We start from the raw sequence: 20,944 nt of genomic DNA on the forward strand, positions 1-20,944 counted from the left end.
AAGGATGACAAGCATGATTTACAGCATGACTAATTTTATGACATAAACACAAATCCAAATTAATGATTTAACAGATCTATTTGACTCCCGTGATACCTTTTTCCTGATCATAAACTATAGCCTTAGTTGCATGTAAAGTGCTCTGAGTTTCTCTACATTTACAATATAACTGCTTGATTTAGTAGCGTGGAGCTTTTCTTGTCACTGTTAAGAAAACTTGTTTTGGAGCAATATTTTTTCTGTAGCTTTTCTTTCATGGCCCAGCCTCTTCCGTGTACTTTCTGAGAATCGTTCTTTAGGAGAGGCCCTGAGCCAGTCCGAGTGCCAAAAGTCCACCAAGCATTTGTCTGGTGGCTGTTCGTAAGCCTTAAGGATTACAGATTCCTTCTGCTGCAATGCTGGCATCCTGCCTCTGCAGCCCACAAAGGCCTTTTGGTATCCAGCTGAGATTCCAGTCAGAACTGGAGCCGACCCAAACTGTGGCCAGAAGTCTGATTACTGTCTATTCCATATTTCGCCGCAGACCAGGCAATTTCAGGCTCTGAGACAGGTTTCTAGTTCTGATCCCAACTAATACCAATGAAGATAAAAATCTGCTCCCTCTTTTTAGTAGCACTGTGGCATTAGAGAAAGCGGGCTGCTGTTCTAATCTCTTTCTCTCCTTGATCAATGTATCCCCTCACAGGCTCAGATACTAGTCCTACCTCCTAAGCCCTCTGAACTGGACCTGAGCACTAAGTACCGGTATCAGTCCAGACATGACCACATGATCTGCAAATGCCTCTCACTGAGTATCTCCTATGCAGCAACTATTGGAGGACTGACAACCATCATAGGGACTTCAACTAGCCTCATATTCTTAGAGCACTTCAACAAGTAAGTGACACTGTGGGTGAAAATATGATTGGTCAATATCATCCCTGTGACTCTCCGTGTGAGTTATTTATTCTCTCAGGGAACTATTCTAAGATGATCTCTCTAAAGACAATTTTGTTTCCTTTCCTACTTTAACATTTTTTGCCAGTGATTAAAGATTGTAAGGGGGAGCTTAAGTTAATATTTATATCCATATCTTTCTCCCATGCAAAATAAAAATTTCTCAACATTTCTCTTGAGCAACTTCTTCTGATATGAAAAATTGATTATCAAGAAGGCAGCAGGTTCCTTCAGAAATTAAGCACTAAAGCCATGCAGACAAAAGAATGAAGAAAAATGGAAATCTGTGCAAAAGATGAAAAGTCATAAAACTTGCTTCAAGTTATTTTTTGGCTTCATAGCAAGCTGGTTCTCATGGTGAACCTAGAATCATCATTGGTAATACTTGTGCTGTTTAACATGCAGTGCAGAAATATGTACATTTAGAAGTGTGGCCTTACACCTTTGCTTCATGGATGATGGGAAGCAGCTCTGAGCTAAATATTTCCTCTATCATATATGCCCAGAGCTCTCAAAGGCATGAATGTCATCTCTGTCAGAAGGCTGATGGAAGTTCTCCTCACTCACTGATCTGTAACCAGGCTCACACCTGATTCTGATCATCTACTGCCATGGCTGTAACATTATCCTGCATTTGACATTTTGAAATGCTGGCAGCAATGATAACTAAATTCAGAACCCATCTTTAGCCCATGAATCTGGATTTCACAACACTTCCGAAGACCATGCTTTTTTGACACTTCCACCAAATGCATATATCAGACATCTTTGTCAGAACCTAGCAGACTATAGTGATTATTTTTGTGGTCCAGAATAAGACACACATAGAGATTCTGAGTGAAATCATTCTTAGTTCTACTGACTAGGACTTTGAACAATAAACTCAGATAGAGACAGGATTTAATTCCTGGTAATTGCAATGATTTTTGAAATTGGATGGAGAATCTAGACCATCTGGTCTTAAAGGTGTGAAGTTCTATCTGGTTCATCTCAGGCATGGTCAGTGACTGGCATTTTTTGACTAATGGCTTTACTATGAACAAGTATTGTATTTGTCACATTTATATACTGATGAATTTTTTCTGTCATGCCATAACATATATGAACGTAAATATAAGTTTGTACTTCTGTACATATTGGAAATGTTCTTTTACCATTCTAAACTCTCACATAATGTCTTTGTGTTGCTGTTTTTTTTCCTTTCAGCCAATACCCAAATGCTGAAGTGATGAATTTTGGAACCTGGTTTTTGTTCAGTTTCCCCATTTCCCTCATCATGTTGGTCCTTACTTGGTTCTGGATGCACTGGTTATTCTTGGGCTGCAAGTGAGTGCAAGACGTTCAAGATGAATTGATAACTAAAACAGGGCATCACTGACCTCATTAGAGTGGATCTCATTAGAGCTTTTCTAGTTCAAATGATTAAAGCTAAGGTACAACTTTCTTCTTGATAGAAACAATTACAAGAGGAAATAATATTTTTTAGTTGTGACAGATAGGCAGCAGTGCTCTTTATTGTTGCACAAGAGTAAAGTGCTTAGATATTGGTTATGGAAATCTTTACTATGCACTCAACTGATTTTTTTTTATTTAAACTCTCATAACTGGGTCTCATCATGGACCAAAAATCTTGATAAAAGTCCTTTTGGAAAGGTACAACTGAAAAGATGAATAGGAAAAAATAACAGTAATTGAACAATTTACTTTTCAGATCTGCCTTCAGATAGATGAAGTTAATATAAGACAGTTAAAATTAATGGTAAACAAACTCCATTTATGTATTTGATTTTAAAGGAAGAAGAACTCTTAGGCTGAGGTAAATACCCCCTGAAACCACCAGTTCTGAGATCCGAAACAAGAACAATTTCTGGTCTCCTATATCATATGTATTCTCTTTGCAGAAGCACTCAGCAAAGTTAATGAAAATTGACAAAGTATATGCATTTAGAGTGAATTAGTTAATCTGCATTAAAATGCATTGCATACATATTTATTCAGAATTAAAGTGGCCTTAATTTGATTTAGTTTACTCTTAAAAGTAAGATGAACTGACATCACTAATTTATTTCACCTATGAAAGTGTATAAAATGATAATCAATTCTCCTTACAGCTGACCTTGGGTTGATTTTAAGACGTAATTTAGAGGTGAATAACTTCCATGTCCTTCAGTCCCCTGAGTGTTTTAGTTCCAAATTAAAAGGCTAAAATAAATGTCTTTTTCTTTCTATTTTTTTTTTAATTTTATTTATTTATTTAATCTTGAGTGGAAACAAGCCCTAACACCACTTTCAATTACTTTCTGCTTTTTAAAATAAAAGCAATTGAAATTCCACATTGCATCCAAGACCTCATGCTGATTAATGTTTTTGTAGATAATACCAGAGACTGAACCATTATTGACTTCTTGAGAAGTGCTGGTTGGTTCCAAAACTCTTAAATCTTTGTTCATTTAAAGTCATTAAAGAATGTGTTATGTTAAGCATGTGGATACAATACTATAACTTCACACAGTCCTAAGCCTAGCAACACTGAGAACATGTTGAAACAGCTGTTAATGCTTATATATAAATGTTTATTGAATTCCCATAATGTTCATGTTGCATGTTCTTCCTCCTAGGAAGCCCAATGTTGTCATTCTGACTTGGACTGATTGAAACATTTCAGACTTTTGTTGTAGGTTCTAGACAAACTCAAAGGAGATGGAGAATAGACCCACCAAACAATCATTGCCAAAAAAAGCAGAGCTAGGAGTAGAATTGTCATTATGGAAGTGGCCATTAAAAAGCACATTTCTTTTCTCCTCCAGCAGATGCATGACCAGTGGTGAATTTTACTGGAGTCTAAGAGCAAAGTTTGCAAGGAAATTTAAATGTGCACAGGAGTGCTATGTGAGTTTAAAACAAGAGACACATAGGTACTCAGTTACTAGGGACATGAAAACTGAGATGTTTTTGTTAATCAGAAATGGTCAACCTGCATCTTTAGCTACCCAAACTATGAAGATAATTTGACCTTTGTCAAACACACCGTTTGGCCAATGTGGTAGCATAGGTCTCACTCTTGTGGGGCAACAAAGGAGACAATAAAATGAAAGAAACTTAAAAACCAGACCATTTCACCTTCGGCACACTTACTTCACAGCTGCTGCAATCTATTTTAGGCTGGCTTAGCTGCAGAAGTTTCTCAACCCACCCCATACACCCCTGTCCAATAGATAGTACAGGTGGTACAAAAAAGCAGAGTTGTGGCCCAAAGCAGAGCAAAGTGACACAGTAGGAAAGAATAAAAAGAAAATATTTATGTGAACTTGAAAGAATATTCCTTTCAACTAGGAATGCTTTGCTATAACGTGAAGGCTAGCTGTATAAACTAGGTGCTTTGCCTAATTTGCATATAAGTGTATAGCAAATTTAAATGTGTTCCGATGTTAAATGCACTTGTGCTTGTATTTACCTGACAGATGTACAGCCACTTTTCACCATGAGAAAACATACTGACTGTCTTGGACCCTGTGGCAGAGGCAATGTGGTCTTGCTCTTGGTTTGGAGAATGTTAGGAAGAGTAGAAGCAGAGAAACTATGAAAGCTATTGGGTTCCTCAGCATGACTTTTATCATTACTTAGTTAATCCTGAACATTCAAGTGAAACTTGGATTCAGAAGCCAGATCAGGACATATGCATGTTGGCTACCCTTGATCCTAGTGGAACCCATATAAATCCTTCACACCCAATAAAATTATTGATAGTTGATCACAGTCTTTCTATGGGATAGTATAAACTAGACCTAGTCTTTGGAGGTTTGGGGCACTGGAAAAAATCTGGCCACCAGCAGCCATCTGAGGAAGCCTACAGAAAGGGAGTTCAGCCACAGCCTGGGGAGGCTCAGTGATATCAGTCAGGATTAGACCGGGCTCCACAAGGACCTTCAAACCACGTGTAGGATTTTTTCTCAGAAAGACCAGGAAAATAGACTATGCAAAGGTCACAAGCAATGGTTTCCCTTTCCACTGCCACGAGGCCCAAATCACAATTTTACCTAAGAAGAATTGCAACTGAAGTTTTCAGTTTGTTTCTTTATTGTTATTTTTCTTACAGCTTTTCACTTCACTTCATACCATTGTCTAATTTTACTGTGCTGTTTACCTCAGTTTTAAGGAAACCTGTTCTTTGAGCAAGAAGAAGAAAACCAAACGGGAAGAAATGTCAGAGAGAAGAATTCATGAAGAGTATAAGAAACTGGGGAATGTCAGGTAAAACAGACCTCAGGAATTTGCCTGATTAGCCAGGACTACATGCAAAAATATTGGTATGGATTTACATTTTGATTTGCAAATATTGTTATATGTTGCTATAAGCATAACTATGCTTATTACATTCTTTGAAAGGTTCAGTACCAAGTGCTTACAGAGGAATAGAAACATGAGCTTTACCTTGTATCCAGATAATGATGCAAATACATAAGAAGCATTTATAAATATTTTCCTTTAGCTCCTGCCCATGAAGAACTGAATTGAAAATAATGATATTTTAGCTCGTGTTTACTGAGTTTACTTGGTTTTCAGTTGAGAGCCAAATGCAGAATTCCTTAATTCAAGTGATTTTTTTTTCTAATTTCCTCATGGTTTTTTATTTCTTCTCTTAGAAACCTTTCTAATTCCTTATTTCTTCTCAAATCTGCTCTCAGGTTCTCAGACTGACACCTGTAATAGTTAGTTTGGTTCATTTTGTTTCTAGCTATCCCGAGATGGTGACTGGATTTTTCTTCATCCTGATGACCTTGCTTTGGTTTACTCGTGAGCCCGGCTTTGTACCAGGCTGGTCGTCATTTTTTGAAAAGTAAGTGAAGTTCCCTAAGCAACTACATCTTCAGACTTTATGCCATAAGTTTTGTCTATAAAATGTTATTATCCACTATTAACAAGGTAGTGAAAATTGAATACTTATTTCTGCTTTTTAAACTACAGCTGTTCACTCAGCAGCAAATTGTATTCTTGCTTACGAGTAAGGCAGAGGGAACTAAGCAGACAAATTAAAACATATTTCCAATGTAATAAGTAGGAAGGGCAGATGCTGAAGTTTAATGCATTCATAGAGATGGTATCATGGAATATATTGATTGTATAATTCAAATTAAATTTTTTTTTTTTTTTTTAATTTTATACTGAATAATATTTTGACAAAACAATGTATGTTTGAGAAAATAAAATTTATCAAGAAAATATTTATTTTGGTTGAATATTAGACAGAAAATTGAAACAACTAATGTTATTTTTTTTATTGTAAATAATATTGACAAAAATCTATTTAAATAATATTAACAAAGAATACATACCAAAGATTATATAAATGAAGTTAAATCTTCAGGTTTCTACTGTATAAAATTATTTTGACATCTCATCCCAATTTTGACTGAAAAATGGTCTTTACTTTTGGGATTTCCTGAGGGTATTTGTAGTTTGACACATCTCAAAATATATTATCAAACTGAGTTTTAGAAGTTTAATTTAAAAACAGTCTTGTTCACTTTTAAGGATCATTTAGGTTTGCCTTTTCCTGAGAACGTGTTTATTCTTTACTGTTTCTAGCAAGCACATTTTTTTCTGTACATCAAAGTTAATATTTAAAACAGAAAGGGATATCTTTTTTCACTAGAATGTTAAAAAATATTGACACGGATTGCAGTTAGCTAAATACATATTGCTATATTGAATAAAAATCTTATCTGTATCCTTGATGTGAAGATGTATTTTTCTAGAAGACTTCAGATGCGGAAATAAAAATTCAGCTCTAAATGCTAGAGCACAGGGTTGGACATGTTGATCTCCAGAAGTCCCATCCGACCTCAGCTGTGTTGCAATTCTGGGATTCTGTAACTGCTAAGAGATAGTTTACAAAGGCTTTGTAAGTGTGTTTTTATGATAATCCCATTGCTTCTTTCTCAGGAAAGGTTACCGGACTGATGCCACTGTTTCTGTTTTTCTTGGTTTCCTCCTTTTCCTCATTCCAGCAAAAAAGCCATGTTTTGGAAAAAAAGAAAAAGGTAAAGCACATGCGGCAAAAAAGAGAGCTGGCATGTTTTTCTTTAACTATGTTTTTCTGGTTTCTGCAAAACGTTTGATAAATACATTTTAATTGTGGAATTGTAGAGGTATTTTCTCTGATACCATCCCTTGCATCAGCCTCCTCTTGTTTTCTTGTACTTTTATTCATATGGTCTTATCTAGCAGATTACCAACAGGTTTTATCTGTATTTATAGAGTTTTCAAAATTTAAGAAAGAGTTTTAGGAAAGATTGAGATGTAGTTCTATACTGAGAGTGCAGAGATTTGCAAAATTGGCTGAAGATAACATCTAGTAAATAATCCAGTCTTTATTTGTATGGAAGAAGTAAATGATATTCTCATTAAAAAGATGTAAAAAAGGTAACAGTTGTTACTGTCTGGCAGTCGTAATTTTTGGCAATGCTCCTCTTGCTGTTATCCCAGTAATAATGATTAATTAGTAGCATTCATTTTTGATGGTGTTCACAAGTGCTGATCAGTCTGCTGTGCCAGACTTTCAGCAATCATTTATGAAAACATAATTTCCTGCATAGTGTTATGTAAAAATTACAAATGTGTATAGATATGTTTTGGTTTTATACTGAAATACATGCAAAAATACAGGAAAAATAACACCCTCTATCTCTTACTTCCATAATATACTCAAGCATCTCAGCAAACTGTCATCAGCTAAAGCCTGGGAACGTAAATGCACATTGTTAAACTTCATGACTTAGTGGAGAGAGCAAATGCCTTCCTTTGAGAAAATAATCCCATTGTATCTCCATCTTTGTGATCTACACATAATTTGCACGTGCACATACACAACGGAGAAGATTGTCTCTTGAAAAGCTGCAGCATAAAGCAGAAAGGTTTACAACTATTCACATCAACAGAGCAGCCAAAGAGAGGTCAGGATATTTGGAATCAGTATGATGCGATTTCTGAATCTGAGATAACCTGAGAGATAACCTAAACTCTTTTTCACCTCTCATAGACAGTTCTCAAGATAACTCCCATGAATATTGCATTACTACTAGTAGTGCAAAATACGCGAAGATCTTTGCATAAATGCCAGTTCAATTTTGATCATGCATGTGCCTTATTTTGATATAGGAGATGCTGAAAGGTCAACAGACACCAACACACTGGACCCCATCATCACCTGGAAGGACTTCCAGAAGACTATGCCCTGGGAAATTGTAGTGTTGGTTGGAGGCGGTTATGCTTTAGCAGCTGGATGCAAGGTACTGATTTAGATTATATTTCCCTTCTTAAAAAGTGAATAAATAAACCTGAATTTCTATCCTTTTGTATGTGCTCCAAATTGGGATTACAGTGCAGAAACTTTCAAGTTTGTACATCTGCTCTCTCAACAGAAAGCTACCTAACAAAGGGCTCAAATCAGTTTTGTAAGCATAGCCTTCTATTGCCATTTCAGATTTTCTAGAAGAACTAGATACTCCTACATGGCTGGGAGAAGTCGAAGATCTGAGGGACACATCTGAAGGACCCTTTCTCAATGAGCAGCTAAGCAGCTTGGGGAAAACATCTCAGCTGCCACAGGATGCTCATATTTAGAAAACAGTCACGCTTCTAGTGCTGATAAGACAAATCATGCTCTGGGCTGTACTGAATATATCTCCCTGCAGTACAATTTATTAAAACACACCTAGCTCTCCTGCAGAGACCTATGTGTAGGCAACTAAATCTGTGTATCTTCATCTCAAAATTCTACTAACATTAGGTGGTCCTTCATTACCAATTTATAATACTTCAGTTTATGTATTGAAGAAAGGGGAAAAATCAGTCTTGGTGCAGATTCAAGTTATTAACTGTCAAATGTATCTCTGTGGTACTATGAACAATTCTTTATTAGATATTGCACTGAAATCCAGTTTACTAAACAAAAGGTAATGGAGAAAAGATTGATCTTAGTTTTGTTTACTTGCTGGTGACATTCTCTGACTATCCTGAAGAAAACAATCCCGTTAACAAGCACCCTACTTAGTCACTGCTGTGCTTATGTCCTTTCCTCAGACTTCTGGCCTCTCTACATGGATTGGGCGCCAAATGCTGTCCCTGAGCAGCCTTCCCTACTGGGCTGTAACTCTGCTGGCCTGCATTTTAGTGTCCCTGGTAACAGAGTTTGTTAGCAATCCAGCAACCATAACCATATTTCTACCTATTTTATGCAGCATGGTGAGTATAAACAACAGCAGTTTTAATCTGTTGTTTCCTGTCGTATCCGTGGCACTCAGATCACAAAAAATTTAGCCTACATTCCTCAACTCCATACCCCCCAAAAAAACAACGTAACAAAAAATAACCTCACAACAACAACCTGAAAGGCAACTTTAGTCCTAATAAATTTATTCAAGACCTCTAGGACAATATAAAAACATAGCTCCTGCCATGAGGAATAGATGGACTAAATACAAGGAAAGGTGACCACGCAATTGAAGCCTATGAAGTGAAGTCTAAATAAATCTTCAAATATCAATGTTATTTTAAATACATTATTCATTAATTAGTAGTTACCCACTCACCACATGTAAGGAAAGACTAATCAAGAATTTCATATCATCAGATTAAAATGGATTCAAGGGGATGATCTGGTAAGCATGCTAACACACAACATCAAAAGCAGAGATTATTGTAAGGAACAGAGGAAAAAGTCAGGATATTGGTATCAAAAGCAGAGAAAAGAGATGCAAATTTCATTCTATATTGGAATAGCAGCTCCAGAAAACGGTCTCATTTCTTTTCTTTTATGTAATGTGTACCTTTTCTTACTAAGAATGTAGAACATGAATTGTGGTTACCTGCTACAACAGTTTTATGAGGTTGTCCCTAAGTACATCATGTGAACAACTCTGAGTTAATATGAATATATTATCAGATTAAAATAAATAATTGTGTTAGTATGGCTTATGAGTACAAATTTACCTCTGTGCTCCACAGAGGCTCTTCTAAAGAGAAATTTAGAGTGGTAATCTACTTTAAGTATTCTGAACTGACATCTTAAGATGTCAGGCTTTCTTTATTGACTCTGAAAGTAACCTGGAGATGCTTTCCTCTCCAGTTAGCCTTGAGAATATGGTTTCCCTTTGCCATAGAACTAGGCTACAGCAACACAGACTAAAATGCAAAATTCACCACCAGTGAAGGGTCTAATGCAAGAACAATTCTTTAGATCGCTCTGAAAGTACGTTCCACCAGTAATACCTTCTCACAGTGCAAATCTGGACCACAGACAGCTGGGTCCCAGATGAATGGAGGCTTGCCACGTGACTCCCATCTACAGCAAGGAGGATCTGGGGAACTATGAGACTGTCAGCCTGACCTTGGTGCTGGGAAAGGTTATGGAACAGATCATCTTGAGTGTAATCACATGGTATGTGCAGGACAACCAGGAAATTGGGCCCAGACAATGTTCATGTAAGGCAGCTCCTGCATGACCAACGTCATCTCCTTCTACAACCAGGTGCCCCACCTGGTGGATGAGAGAAATAGTCTACCTAGACTTCAGTAAAGCCTTTGACACTGTCTCCCACAGTAATTTCCTAGAGAAAGCAGGCAGCACATGGCTTGGATAAGTACATTCTTTGCTGGGTAAAAAACTGCCTGGAGGGCTGGGCCCAGAGAGTCTTGGCGAACAGAGTTAAACAGAGCTGGCAATCGGTCACAACGAGTGTTCCCCAGGGGTCAGTATTCAAACTTGTCCTGTATAACTTTATTGATATTGATATATTCATTGATTGATTGGAGGGAAGGAATCGGGGGGTGCTTCTTGGTGCTTGGCTGAAGATGAGCCAGCAGCGTGCTCAGGTGGCCAAGGCCAAATGGGTCCGGGCTTGTATCAGAAATAGTGCTGCCATCAGGAACAGGGAGGAAATTGTCCCTCTGTATTCAGCAGTGCTGAGGCTGCATCTTTAGTACTGTGTTCAGTTTTGAGCCTCTCACTACAAAAAGGACATTGAGGCCCTGGAGGGGTATTCAAAGAAGGGCAACAAAACAGGTGAGGAAGCTTGAGCACAAAACTTATGGGGAGAAGCTGAGAAAATTGCAATTGTTCAGTGTGGAGCAGAGGGAACTCAGGAGAGATCTTATAGCTCTCTATGACTACCTGAAAGGAGGTTGTGGTGAGGTAGGAGTTGACTTCTCCCAGGTAACAATGATAGGATAAGAGGGAATGGCCTCAAGTTGTGCCAGGGGAAGTTTAGGTTGGATATTAGGAGACATTTATTCTCCAAAAGAATATCAGGCACTGGAACAGGCTGCCCAGAGAGGTAGTTGAGTGTTTGAGGAATTTGTATGCAAAATGTGGTTTAAGTAAGCAATACTGGTGGTGGGAGGAAGGTTGAACTAAATTATATTAGAGGTCTTTTCCAATCTTTATGGTTCTGTGATTTTACAGTTCTTTCTTAACCATAGTTAGGAAGACTTTAAGAATTGCTTCAGTATCTTTAGTAGCTGAAATAAAAAAAAAATCCATAATGCCAACATCTTGTTATCTGTCTTGGAGGACAACTGAAGCAGTACTTAGTGATCAGATCAAGAACACACAGCATAGAATGACATGGGGAACAAGACAAAGAATGGCCTAACAGTAGCAATATGCAACCACTGTGGAGTTACTTTAGCGTTAAATAGCTGAACAGAAGTCCTATGAGGTTTACCAACTCCAAATTACACCATTTTCCCACCAAACAAACAGAAGTACTTTCATGCTTATGTGTAAAAATGAAGGAGCTGAGATTTATAGCCTTGTTATCTTTATACGAAGTGGATAAGTTCTTTATGAGCATTGGCTTTTACTGGTTAAGTAAAACTTCTCTCCCTGCTCTTCTCCTTCCAGTCAGAAACCCTGCTTATCAACCCTTTATACACCCTGATTCCTGTCACCATGTGTATCTCCTTTGCGGTGATGCTGCCCGTGGGTAATCCTCCAAATGCCATTGTCTTCAGTTATGGGCATTGCCAGATTAAAGATATGGTGAGTTCTGAGATTGGGTATATCCTCCCATTCTTCGTGCAATCCCTGTGCCTTGTACCCACGCACAGTAGCCTACAATAACGATGATGGCACTGGTGTTAATATAGTCATGCTTGTCTACTCTGCTGCTATGGCACAGAGGTAACAGGTTAAGAACAGTTAGACACCTCCTGTAGGATATACATATTTCTCATCTTTGTCTTTATGAATATAATGGTCAAACAGGTATCAAACAACAGGAGTACACAAGACTTTGTGGTGACCTGTTAGGACAAGCACAACGGCAGTTGCAGAAGAAACAGACTGAACAGTAGGGCGCTTAGGGAAGTCAGGAGAGTACAAGAAATCAGTTTTATCATGTTGTTCCACACTGAATCACACAATTATCACCAATCATGCAGTTATCCCTCTTCTATGTGTGGTTTAAAAACCCATTCTGATTACGTGATTGAAAAGTTCAAGCAATAAACTAAGCTGTCTTCTGATGAGCTGCATCAACCTCTGACTATCAGTCCTGAATATTCTCACAGCTTACACTTTGATACATAATACTGAGTCCTTTTTTTCTCTCTGTTTTAGAAATTAGTATATATATATTTTATTACTATACATATAAATACATACAAATATATTCCATCAGGGTTCTTCACCATGTCTGCTGTTACCTTTTTTGCCTTCTCTGTTTCTATTTTAACTGATTTTGATCAAGCATCACTGATGCGTTCTGATAAATTTTGTTTTTGCAGGTGATAGCTGGTCTGGGAGTAAATCTGATTGGTCTGGCTGTTGTCATGGTGGCAATCAACACGTGGGGAATTAGACTCTTCCAGCTGAATACTTTTCCAGAATGGGCAGCAGTAAGCAATGTCACTAGCCAGACATAATCTCCAACTAGAAGAAAATAAATAAATAAATAAAAAGAAAAAGAAAAAAAAAATAGTGCCAGACCAAAGCGAGTTCAGACAAAATACTAAATGTAAATTGCACCCATGAAAGAAAGGAAAAAATTTGTGCATGTGTAGAACCAAGATCCAGGGCAAAACCACAAAGAAAACTCACAGGGAGATCTTCTGCATAACTCTGTTCTGAAAGGCAATGTGAGAGATTAGTTTTCCCCTATTGTTGCTTTCCTATAAGACTGGTGGTATTGTATTCCAGTATAGAATACAAGTATACGTACGCTACTGTATTCAAGAGTTGACTTCAATTTTACTGCTGACACTTACAGAGAATGAAAAGCAACTCTTGTTTCCAAACTCAGAGTTATTGAAGCTTGCTTCTTTTGAAGGCAAATCCTTCTTCTTCTTTTGAGCTAAGTCATCAATGTATTGGAAAAAAAAACCCACTCTGCCAGTTAATCGATGTGACCTTGAAAGAAATACAGCTACCAATCTTCAGGTACAACATTTCAAAGGGATATCAGAAACCACAAAACAGACAGGAAGGGGAAGTATCCTGGTCAGGAGAATTGCTTTTTTTTGTTTGTTTGTTTTGTTTTCCACAGCACTAGTATAAAGTTTCCAGTATTGCAGTACTTGCAATCCCCTATATAAAGCTTTGATCAGTATCTTCTCTCCTTATTACTGCAGTGAGAGCTTTTTCAGAAAGGAAACTGTGACCAAAAAAACATTACCTGGTCAACAGACCCATTACTCTCCTCCCTTTTTTTGACTCAGATTAGATAGTTATGCACTTAGAATTTCCCTGAAAGAGAAAGTAACAAGATAGTGCTGCTCCATGAGTAAGAAGGGAGTGTACTGAAGTGAGACGTGCTGACATAGCTCCTCATCATGTGTATTCACTTGAACATCACACCACCCTGCTCTCTAACAGCCCAGGGAGCAGGAATTTCAATCGTGGGAAACTGTCAGATAAAGCAGATAATTAGCAGACCAAAAGGTCAATCTTTTTATCATATGCAAAGTGAATGTCCTGCTTTTCTGACTGCACTCCTGTGTTATCTAGTAAACCCTCTCTTGCATTATGTACTGTTTTAAATCATTTATATATAATTTTTTAAATGACAGTGCCTTTAAGCTGTATATTAAGATGATTGGCTCTTGTGTAACCACTTTCTTCATATATATACTTTAATAAATTTGTATGCTTTCTACATATAATCTAGGCTCTCTAGATGTTAGTGTGAATGCCTGTGCCGCATAAATAAGATGTCAATAAAATAAATTATTCACTACTGCATATTTTTGTGCTTTATGAGAATATAAATAAGACACATTTCTTCTCATAACCCACCAAGACCTTATGGAAGCAGTGCTGAGACAGCAGGAGCTGTTGGATTATGGCTTCTATCAAAACAGAGAAATTCCCCAGTTTTGTCTTGGGAGTAAACACATGCAAAAAGAGGTCTCAGGTCAGCAGAGGAGGAGCAAAATTGGAAGATCACAAAAGCACTTTCTACCGAAAGCAGAAGGCAACATCATTTAGCAGAACAATTTCTATTCATAGCACTTCCTGTAAACTTGTTTTGGAAAAAGAGAGTAGCTCATGGCTCAGTGCATCCCTGCAGCCTCGTAAACCATGGAAGTTGGCCTCTGTCTTACTTCTCACCTCCTTCATTCCTCTTCCCTGAGTCTGCCCCTGCCACACTATGACACGCAAAATCCATGGGGCCTCTAGGACCTGGTCCTGCACTCCTTGCTGGCTCCTCTCTCTGGGCAGCCTCCTGCTCCCCAACTAACAGCTGCCTCCAGGCACAGTCTGCAATGCCCATCCACCAATGCAGACAACACTCTCCAGGAGCAGGTGCTTTTGAGAGCTGGGTGGCTGCAGTACCAAGGGTAATCACATACACAACATGCAGGACATCTCTTTGTTCACGGTCCCCAAAGTTTCCACCATTCTCCACTCAACATATCTTTCTGGCTTACTTCCTTCTCAAGGCTTTAGTTGCTCTGCACTCCTATTCTAATCCTTTTTCACTTCACTCTCCATCCAGCTCCACCACCCTCAAATTGCCTAGCTGCTCAGCCACAAATCACTCCCCATTGCTTAATACCTGTTTTCTTGGCTCAGCTCCACTCCCATCAGGTCTCGCTATCCCACACAGCTCCCAGGGGATAAGAACACAGGATATTCTTATTTTGAAAGACAGATGCACAGCTGGTATTCCAATTAGCTTTAGGGAGATCTAGGCTTAGTCAAAAATCAACAGAGTATCCACCAACACTCTCCAGTAATAACATCAATAACACTAGTTTAAAGGAAATTGTTTGATGTTGTGTTGCACACCTAAAGCGATGTTTCACTCCTTCAGAAATATTTACATGAGCCTCAGGCACAATTTTGAGTCTCACAGGATTGACCTCAAGGCTTCTGGAGTGAACTCTGGTAAGGGATTTCCCCAGGAGTCTTCCCTCTTTCATTGGTGCTCTCAGCACCTTTTGATGTCCTCAGCTGCTGGCACTTGTCACTGTCATGTCCCATCATGAAGGCAGTGTGCCACACTGGCACTTTCTCCACTGAACTTCTGATTTATAGTGAACAAATCTTAACACTGTAGCTGGTAGAATAATGTTTCATTTCTCAAGAAAGAAAAACAGAGCATGATAGCCGTACATTCACAGGGTTTGTTCGATTCCTTCTTGCTTGCAGAAAGACATAATAATAGTATCATTTTTTTGCAGTTATTATCTTGCTACTTGGCTTGCACCTTTGATTCCAAAAATGCAGTTCATAGAGAAAGGTGATGAAATCAGTGTGATGAAATATTGCAAAATCCCTGTTTTCACATGGAAAACCAACAGTATATTCCACTCCAGCATTTGGCCTTAAAAAGATTGCTATCAGGGAGGCTGGGGAAAGGGTAAGCTAGAAGAATGAAACTTCCTCTGTTCTTGAGGCAATCTGCATTTATGAGAAGTAACTCTATGATGTGTCTTTGTCTTAGTAATTCAGCCTGAATTATCATTTTTTATTATTATTACTTTTGAGAAGAATCAGCTCCACATACATCAGAGTTCCATGAACCCAGTGAGAGAAAATAACATAAAGAAAATATGTAATCTAAGTCAGGGAATAGTTACAAAAGTTACAAATGTAGTTTTGGTTTGAGTCAGTGATTTAAAGGAGTTGTGTTACGTAGGTATTTTCCAGATTTATTAAATACTAAAGTCGGAACTGAGTTTGGTGGGAGCGTCTACTCTGAAGGTAATTTATGATATCTGTTTTATTTTTCAAGAAAATAAAACTGGCTATCTGTGATTAATGTATGTTTCAGGTGAAAAAGCAAACAACATCCACAACTATTTTATCTCAGTACAAATTCAATAAAAAGTGACCTTGGCTTGGGATTTGTAAAGGTTAGCATATTCCACTCTGAAGCACAGTAAGTGGAATTTGTTGTCCATCTGAAGCAAAAATAGAAAGAGCATTAAGGTAACTGACTCTGTGTAGTTTACCAGTACTATCTACGTTACCATATACACCATAACTTTCTAATATCTGAAGTAATTATACCACATATGGAGCAGCTATTAATTTTTACGTAGAAATACGAGTTCACAGTCATGTTTCTACAAATACAGATAAAATTCAGGCTTATAAAATCAACTCCTTGTTAATTTTGAAAACACTGATTTCTTCCTTTACAACATTTCAATCTCAAAGTTAATCTAAGGGCCATTTGTTCTTTGGGCCAACAGGAGTCTGGGCCATTCAAAGCACATTTCCAGATGCTTGACATGTATAACATTGCTCAATAGAGCATACACTGAGAAGTCTTAACAGCTGTTACTGCACACAGCTGCCAGCACCACATGACAAAGGAGAACCACAAAGTAGAACCACAGTGGAAAAATTCTTCCATCACAAAGGCAATGAAATTTTTGAGGATCACCATAATTCCCTGCAACACCGCCACTTAGAAGTGTGCTATGGTGATCAATCAGTTCTACATTACTTTACTCATCAGACATCAAAGTAGTTAACTTTATTAAGATGGTTCATGAACTACATATTTTTCCTTTCACCAGAAAGGAGAGCTCTCTTATAGAACGTTCTCAACAATATGCTAAAGTAACAGGAGTCATGTGTTCTTACCTGAATTCACTATAAAAGCTTCTGATGTAGATAATGCTACTTAATGTAAAACCATAAACTGGTAGCTTCATGAATTCTTGTCCTATGCTTAACTAACTCCTCTTCAGCATAATCTATCTTTTACACAAGTAGACTGGAGATATTCAAGCTTTAATTAATTCACATGGGGTTCAGAAAGCCAATGCCAGAGCCCTGAGTATAATAAAGAGCCATTATAGCACTTACTGGTCTCACCTGGGATTCCCACCCATGCTATCCTCCCTTGGGCCAAGCCACGCTTGGGCACAGATCTGGGACTTCAGCTTCAAAACTGCTATGCCGAGTTCTGGATCAGGACGTGAGCATACTGGAGTGAGTTTGGCCCAAGGGCAACAAAGATCATGGGAATGAAGTACACCCATCTTACCAGGGTCTGTGGTTCTGTGACAGAATATGGCACCACTGAGCAGACAGCTCAGTGAAGTTGTGTGTGGTAAAGCGCTAGAACTCCTCTCAAAACTCTACTTTCCTTATTTGAACACTGATGACCCACAAGCTAATAATAACCTTGCTATCTTCTGTCTTCCCAATATTAAACTTCTACTGTATTCAAAAGAAAAGGAGTAGCATTTTCCCTAGGGTACTGTTTTCCATCACAGGATATGTCTCAATCTAGAGTAAATATTTTAAGTCTGTTAGTAGCTTATATGTCTTAATCTAGAGTAAATATTTTAAGTCTGTTAGTAGCTTATATGTTCCTTTCTTCTGCCTTTGCTTCAAATCTTCAGCTCCTTTGAGAAGGCCCAGAATAATCAACGATGGAAAATGGATCCAACTGCATTTATCCTAAGAGGTTGTAGAAAGGAAGATGGTATATTTTAGCAGATCATTCCAGATATTCACAGTTACTGTGGATTTCTGCACATTCAAAATGTCTGTGCGGGAAACTTTCTCCTAGATGTCATGAAAGTGTGACCTGATACAGCAGCACCAAAGTCCCTCTGAACAGTCTGATGCAAGATCTGCATCAAGCAGTCATTATCCATGTGGAATTTTTGCCATTGAAACATAACATAAAGTTAACCTTTGGTATCATCTAGGATAACCTCAGGCTGAATCACTCATGTAAAATGAGTGATGACATAGGTCACTCTGAAAGTAATATCCATGGAAACTGCAACAGATACAAAGAGCACAATAACACTACTTGACGGAGCAAATTCCCAGCTACAAAACACTATTTTTCAACACAGTCATCACCATGAGCTAAGCAATGAACAAGAGCCTGAATGATGCACTCAAGATCTATATGGCCATATGGAACATGGCTTGTCTTCCACATCGCTGTCATCATAGTTGAAACGCACCACTCACCATCTGTGCTCACATTCACTCTTTGGTCTCCATAAACATTCATCAAAGAACGTCAATGGGTGCCATTTTTTCTGCATGGAAGAATTCTAGGACACATCTCTCTTCCATAAGCACTTACATGTCAGATGTCATTTTGTCAGGTCGCCCTTCTCCTGCCACTTGTTTCATGACAATAAAATGTAATGGGATATTGGTGGGTAGGTTCAACCTCTATTGCTATACCACCAACATCTGCTTCTGATATCATGGACCAACATAATAAAATATTGCATTTGGAGCAGGCCTTGTATTAGACAGTAGTTGCAAAGTTGAAAAGAACTGTGTTGCAGTATGTTATCTAACATTCCAGCTTATTATAAGAGGAAAAAAAAAAGACAGCTTGAGCTAAAATGGAAAGTGTTACAAGCCTTGCAAAATGCTTAAGAAGTCTTGTCTCTAATATTAATACACAAATATTGTTTGTACAGCACTATAGCTGTAGCTGTTTTGCTTCATAATCTGATAGGAAAAAAAGGTGCTGACATGCTTGGAACGTTCAGCTGAAAATTTCTGCTCAAAAGCTGTTATTCTAGAATAACACAGTCCTATCTGGCACCAAATACAGGGATTTGAGCATTAGTCCTCTTCTCATCACTCTGTAAAGAACCATAAGGACATACAGAACGTTTGTTGAAATAACTAGTTCAGTATTACGTTAGTATAATTTTATGTGACAACCAAAGAAATGCAAGTAGGTTAGAGCCAGTATTTTTCAACATTCTCCTCAAGACTACAAAGTAGAGGACAGTAAAAGATATATATACACACACACACATTTTTAAAACAACAACAAAAAACAGAAGCTGAGGGAAATTTAGTTCATTACATTCATGAAGGCAGTGAAAACAGCCGTACAGTGCTGTCTCGCTTCATGGAAAAGCTTCTGTGTGTGGAAGATACGTCTTTCAGTCTGGTTTGTAGTTTGTGAAAGCTAATTAAAACTCTTCAAAGACCAGAGTACACTTTACTAGTTTAGTAATAGGTAAACATGGCTGCACTTGATTTGCAAACTCCCTTCACAAATTACCTCCTTACAGTCTTCAACATATACTGCTAGCATGAATTTTCTACTAACTTATATTAGGTGGTCAAAAATATTTATCTTTCTTTTCAGTTTGTTATTGTTTACTATAGGAAGAGTCAGCAGCATATCTGCTAAGATTGTCCAACTTGAGATGGCTTTAAATTTGTCAAGTATTTATAGGGCAGGTGAAAAAATGGAAGGGTGGGAAATCATGAGCAATATATATCTTAGCTATTTATATTCTCTAAGGAGAACCTTACAATGACAAATACTTTCTCAGGACTGCATTGCTGAAGAGCTCTATCATCACCAAACTTTGGAAAATGAAGTGAAAGTTTGGTGTAAGATTTTTGTAAACATCTTTGATGATTCTGTGAAAATTCCTGAGCTCAGAATCCACCCAGACATATTCAAGTTAATGGGTTCGGAGCGTGAGGGGAGGGGGTGGAAATCATAATGAACACACAGGGAGTCCTGTATTTAACAGCTTGAAAGATGTGTGTACCTGGAGCAGCACAATTCACTGTGCCTATAGAATAAAACAGCATTCTTTGTAGCGAAGACAAAATTTGTACTTCAAGTTCAGCTGAAGATTGTCAAGTGGACAGGGATTTAAATAGCCTTTGAGAACTGACAAGACTCTTCTATTTTACAGGAAAAAAAAAAAAAAGGAGGTTAAATGTTATTAATTTAGTGATCTGTCAAATAAAGCTAACATCTATTCAAATTTCTGCAATATTTTCTTAGAAATTTAAAATAGATTTTGTGCAAAACTATGCTTTCCAAATGCAGACTTTGCTTTCCATTCTAACAGAAGAGGACAGTGGTAATATGATGTGTATTTTCAAAGATCTTAGTGGCTAGAAAAAAGTGATGAGGAACATACCAGACTGACAATAAGAGGTACAGCAGAGAAGTGGTTCTAATGCTAAGAAAATACATGGTAGACAATTGAGCCAAACAAAAAGCCAATGGGCTGAAGACCACGCAGAACACTGAAGAAGTGATGGAGAATATAAGATATATTTGACAAAAGCAGAATCACAGCATATTCTGAGTTGGAAGGAACGCACAAGGATCACTGAAACCAACTCCTGGCTCCAAGCAAGAACAATTATGTAAACTGGGCCATTAAATGCACTGAGTCAGTGGCTTGCAGGTGCCTACTGCAACCATATTCCTTGGTTACCATGATTCCCTTTCCAAGCTAAGGCCGGCATCACATTCTACCCATCATTCCAAAGACATCCTCAGGTTAAAAAAAAAAAAAAAAAAAAAGAAATAGAAAATAGAGACAGGCAATAGTAGAATAAACAATAAAATGTGGCTTAAAGTTGGCAATGTTTTATGCCTTCTGGAATCACAGAATGGCTGGGTTGAAAAGGATCTCAAAAGATCATCTACTTTCAACCCCCCTACTGTGGGTAGAGTTGCCAACCACCAGACCAGGCTGCCCAGAGCCACATCCAGCCTGGCCTTGAATGCTTCCAGGG

General features: G+C 38.0%; 1 protein-coding gene across 1 annotated transcript in view; it reads left to right on the forward strand.

The window, feature by feature from the left end:
* SLC13A4 (solute carrier family 13 member 4) overlaps positions 1 to 14,043 on the forward strand; it is a 29,035-nt gene extending 14,992 nt beyond the window's left edge. The window contains exons 8-16 of the mRNA XM_042890497.1: positions 686 to 876; positions 2,143 to 2,262; positions 5,086 to 5,187; positions 5,672 to 5,773; positions 6,880 to 6,977; positions 8,095 to 8,225; positions 9,019 to 9,180; positions 11,840 to 11,977; positions 12,724 to 14,043. Coding sequence (XP_042746431.1) covers positions 686 to 876; positions 2,143 to 2,262; positions 5,086 to 5,187; positions 5,672 to 5,773; positions 6,880 to 6,977; positions 8,095 to 8,225; positions 9,019 to 9,180; positions 11,840 to 11,977; positions 12,724 to 12,861 — 1,182 coding nt within the window. The 3' untranslated portion in view covers positions 12,862 to 14,043. The remainder of the gene's footprint in view (positions 1 to 685; positions 877 to 2,142; positions 2,263 to 5,085; positions 5,188 to 5,671; positions 5,774 to 6,879; positions 6,978 to 8,094; positions 8,226 to 9,018; positions 9,181 to 11,839; positions 11,978 to 12,723) is intronic.
* Positions 14,044 to 20,944: the final 6,901 nt, after the last annotated feature.

Source organism: Lagopus leucura, unplaced genomic scaffold (genome assembly GCF_019238085.1).
Source record: "Lagopus leucura isolate 7727_CA_CO unplaced genomic scaffold, USGS_WTPT01 Super-Scaffold_100159, whole genome shotgun sequence".
Taxonomy (NCBI): Eukaryota; Metazoa; Chordata; class Aves; order Galliformes; family Phasianidae; genus Lagopus; species Lagopus leucura.